A 4,773-nucleotide genomic window follows, 5' to 3' on the forward strand; every position below is an offset into this window, starting at 1 on the left:
TAGAGGAATGGGAGCGTATTTTCCCTACAAATCACATAAACAGAGTTACAGATGCTCACGCAAGCATTAATGCCACCGTGGACTCCATCAAATCCAATTGGTGTATGGATATGAGAAAGCATGGCATCCCTCTTGCTTATGTGAAAGAGCTCATCGGTGCTTGTACTTGCAAGGCATCCACAAAGCCCCATGGGTTTGACGGAAAAGTACCTATCTTGGAGCTTACCTCCGACATATCTCTTGTGGAGTGCTAACTTCAAGAGATCATGGTTCAACACAAAGCCAGGCTAGTCAAGGTTCGCTCAACCAAAACGCATGGTTTAGGCAAGACAATAGTGGAATATGCATGTCATCGTGGTGGCAGCGCAACTCGTAAAGGCTCCCAAATTTGCAGATTGAGAATCTCGAAGAAATGTGGTTGCCCATTCAAGGTGCAAATGGAGTATAAAGATGGTCTCCACAAGGTTACTCTATGAGTACATGCTCTACATGAGGGCCATACACCTGGTTCTCGTAGTGATTTGTATCACTTGCCAGTGCATCCATGTGTAGTTGATTGCTGCAAGGACGATCTGTTTGACGTGGGGACATGCTGCCACATCGCCAAGATGAGCTTGATGAAAGAGCAATTTCATTTCAAAAATGCCTCTCCATTAGATCGTGTAACGTATAGGTTCTTCATGATTCCAAAAGAGGTGCAAACATTATCTTACCAAATGCGAAATGAAGGTATGTTCTCATCTTTTAAGTTATTGTTCGATGGTCTTGGGCTACCTTGACCATCAATGCTATTGGTATATTATAGGCAAACTTTCTAAGGATGATTGAACCGCGATGTACTTGGAAGCGATTCGTCTACGAGACCAAAACAAGGTACTTGTCATATTTCTCTCGATATTTATATGTTATAGTGATTAGTACATCTATTTGATAAAGCAATCTTGGGTCCTTTAGATGCTATATTGCCAACCGTATAATCCACATGCGAAAGAGGACAAGGATAGACTATTCATATTGGTTGTCCAAGATGAATGGATGCTAGAAATGAGCAAGAGGTTTTCGAAGAACAGTGCCTGGGCGATTGATAGCACGTTTAAGACCAATGTGTTTGGCCTTCCTCTCTATGCAGCGGTTCTACCAAACCAACATGGAATGGGCATTCCTATTTGGTTTATGTTGTGCACATGTGACAATGGGTTGAACCAAGAGGTCATCGCTTTGCAGATCACAATGAAAATAGTTCCTCTAGAATGGGTGACATTTGCCCTTCTGCACTTGTCATCGATAAGTCTCAACAAGAGTTGGAGGCACTCTCAAAGGTTGTCTTCGATGATCCTCATTGCTGGACCGCCAACTATCTCAATGGCACTAGACACCAAGTTGCATGCCATATTATTCTTTGTTGGTTCCATACAAAGAAGGCTTGGGTTGAGAATCTTCTCCCACAGGTACACATTGCTATGATTGTTTTGATTTTAAGAACTACCTTTCATGTGTTTCAATGAGCTTGGTAGTAATTAATGTCCCATGTGCTCGTGGATCAAGGTTCCATTAGATGAGCGTGATCAAGTATTCGCATCCTTGTCCAATCTCATGCAATGTCCAATAGAATTGCAATTTGACGAGTTATTTCAGCAGCTACTGCACCGCTACTCCTCTCATCCAAACGTGGTACGATACATTACAAATGGATGGTGTGGAAAAGATTGTATATGGCGTACAAGATGGCCCAAGTTTGGTCGCATGTTTCCACATGGTAATGTTGACACCACCAATCTAATTAAGAGACTATGGCAGTACATCAAGTACACTCTACTTGATGCCAAGATCAACATGTCTATATTGGATCTATTGCACGCCCTTGTTGGCAACTCGTCATCAGGATTGAGAATGGGTGGAACCGCACTTGAGTTCTTCAAACAGAAGCAGGAGATAGGTAATGTGCTTGATTTTGAGTTGGAATGTTGTTTATCATTTTGTTGTGATACATTATGTTCTTGAAAGGGACTATTTTCTCACAGTTGACTCTAGGCGCTTCAAAGTCTATGGGTCGAGCAAGAGCCACACAGCTAGATTGGCAGCAGGGGAGAGGATACTCCAGTGGTACAAGGTCGATCCCTTGTCTCTTCAAGTCATTCATGAGGAAACCATGCTCTTCAAAATGGCAAGTGCAACACAACAAGACAAATGGTATAATGTAAGTGTGCAAGCAAACTATTGTGATTGTGTTGATTGGGTTGCAAATTGTAAACATCTCTATGGCTTGCGGCTCATCTTGAGGAGCTATTTTCCTCACCTTCATGAGGTTCTGCCCATCATCGATAGTGCATGGGCCTTTGACGGCATACCACATAGTCCTTATGGTGATGAAAATCTAGTATTGGAGAGGCCATGCACCGATGGATGTGTGCAGAAAGAGGATCTTGTGTCCTCTATTGAGGACTTCAAAGGGCTCCTCAAACGCATTGAGGTTGAGGTTTCGTCCTATACCTCAACACAAAGGGAAGTTTGTATGCACCAATTGCAAAGTGCAAGGGAGTCTCTTGTTCGCATGTTTACCCCACATGAGATTGATATGCCTACGAAGGGTGGGATCTATCAAGTCCATGCAAATGTCACACAGACACGCTTGGGACATGGCAAGAGTGACCATCCTCAACCAAACGAGGAATGTGGATCCTCCTCGCAACCGAAGCATCCCCACACCACAGGTGTATTGAGACGCAAGCATCAACGAGGAAGGGGCCGCGTTAGGTTCAATGCAAAACCACACATATATTGTCCTCACTGCTGCACCAAAACATTCTTGGTGGACCCTTCAGTTGTTTTTTCATGTCACACTTGCCATGCATTGATTCTCCTTACCTTACGGTATGTACCACATACAACGATATCTATCTTGATTGGCAAGATGGTGCAACTCTATGATGAGAGTTACAGGGGCATCTGCATTATTTCTGATTGTGCATATAGCGGTGAGAATGAGGAGCGCCAGTTCACTCTCTCATTTCCCAACGGGTCAGTGGTGACACATGTGTTGGCTTCTAGACTCAGGATGTTGGTATTGTACTCATGAGCAGCACACCCTTGAGGATGATGTAGTACGAGACTCTCTTTGGAATTTGGATAGTACTCGATACAAATGTTGTATAGGCTTTTGAGTAAACCTTGCTATGTGGATCATACTCTTACATTGCCTAATTCATCACATATTTTGTTTTTATGACTCGTGTATAACGAATAGAACAACACATAATTTTTGGCATGGCATGTGTTTCGTCTAGGGTGGGCGAGGCACTCTAGTCAACATGCATGCTAATCTTGTTGCCTACTTGTAGTTACCAAGCATGCAAATGACAAGTAAGAGTAAATATGATGTCATGGGTGTTGAATGTGGACATGCTTGAAAGTGCTTCAAAGCAAGGGGGTGGCCAAGTTTAGGATGTATAGTTAACCCTTGTGTAAGGATTTTGAGCATGTTCTTAGTTCTTGATTGGTACCCCTTAATGGGCCTCAAAAGGAAGGCCTGGAACTTCATCCTATATTAGGTTTTCAATTTTCTAAAATTTTTAATAGTGTTGTGCACCTAAGAACAAACATCAACGCCTAAGATTTAGAAGCATTCCTCAATGGAAGTTGAGTAAGTTTGGGGGACAATCATCTCAACTAGTATATGAACCCTTGTATTAGGGCTACATAACCTTATTTGTAGTGTAAATATTTGAGTTGAAAAGAGAAAATGCTAGCTACTATTAGACATCCTCTTTAGTTAGCAAATTGAGCTGTTTGTATGTGTACATAGTAGTTACCTAGTTGAATCACCCCAAAAATTGAGGTGCAATAATACTTTTTATTAGCATTGTTTACTTGCATATAGGAATGTTAGAGTAGTTCCAAATGAGGTTGCAAACTCTATAATCCCCATTAGTAGAAATAAATAAGGAATCTAAATTGGTTATTTCATGTTAGCTTCACATATTGCCATGGAAGGTGCAAAAGTAGTGGATAAGGAAGTCATGCAGGAGTTTTATCCTTGAGTTATGAAGAAAATAACCCATTTGTAGCATACATAATGTAAAATACAATACCTACCATAGATTGTGGTAAAGTTTCAACAACCAGGGAGCCAGTTGATACATATTGCATCAGACACCAAATCTTTCGATGTTGGCTCAACCAATCTATGTGCTCTATTTAAATAATTGAATGTCAACATTATTTTCCCCAACATCGTGTTGCTTGAGTTACTTTATAAGAATGCTGCTACTTGGCTTGTTTAGTTATGAAGAAACAAAGGGCGTGCATGTGACAACTTTTAAAGTGGTTTTGAAAACAAAGTTCATTCTCAAGGATGTTGGCCAAAAGAACTTGGTGCCTTGGATTATCTCAATAGAAAATAAATTGAATTACCAACAAAGTTAGCACGGTACAACTGTGGCATATATGCTTCAAATATAAATCAACACTCATGCTTAAGATTCTAGTAGAAATATGCTCTAGCATGATATAGAAGTTTGTAATCATTCTTATCAAATTAATGTCCATTTTCATCTTTTTGATTCATCGGTGATATCCTTACATCCACATGTTGCAATAGACATGATATTTCATTGTTCATTATAAAATGACAAATTTTAATTTATGGGCTTGCACTTTGTAGTACTTAAAATGCTACTAATAATTGATTATATGTGCATTCCATAGGCATAGTTTAATTAAGTCAACAACAATGATATGCCATACTTTGGCCTCTATTGCAATGCACATTAATTT

At 40.4% G+C, this 4,773-nt stretch overlaps 1 protein-coding gene across 1 annotated transcript; it reads left to right on the forward strand.

Annotated features, from left to right (window-relative positions):
* The first annotated feature begins 1,110 nt into the window (after nt 1–1,110).
* On the forward strand, nt 1,111–4,220 carry LOC148030564 (uncharacterized). The gene is made up of 3 exons (XM_087686914.1): nt 1,111–1,448; nt 1,546–1,936; nt 2,022–4,220. The coding sequence occupies exons 1-3, from the start codon at nt 1,251–1,253 to the stop codon at nt 3,074–3,076; spliced, it is 1,644 nt and encodes a 547-aa protein (XP_087543040.1). The 5' UTR covers nt 1,111–1,250; the 3' UTR covers nt 3,077–4,220.
* The last annotated feature ends 553 nt before the right edge of the window (nt 4,221–4,773 follow it).

Source organism: Lygodium microphyllum, chromosome 10 (assembly GCF_053477565.2).
Source record: "Lygodium microphyllum isolate KBCC chromosome 10, Lygodium_microphyllum_v1.1.10, whole genome shotgun sequence".
NCBI classification, from domain to species: domain Eukaryota; kingdom Viridiplantae; phylum Streptophyta; class Polypodiopsida; order Schizaeales; family Lygodiaceae; genus Lygodium; species Lygodium microphyllum.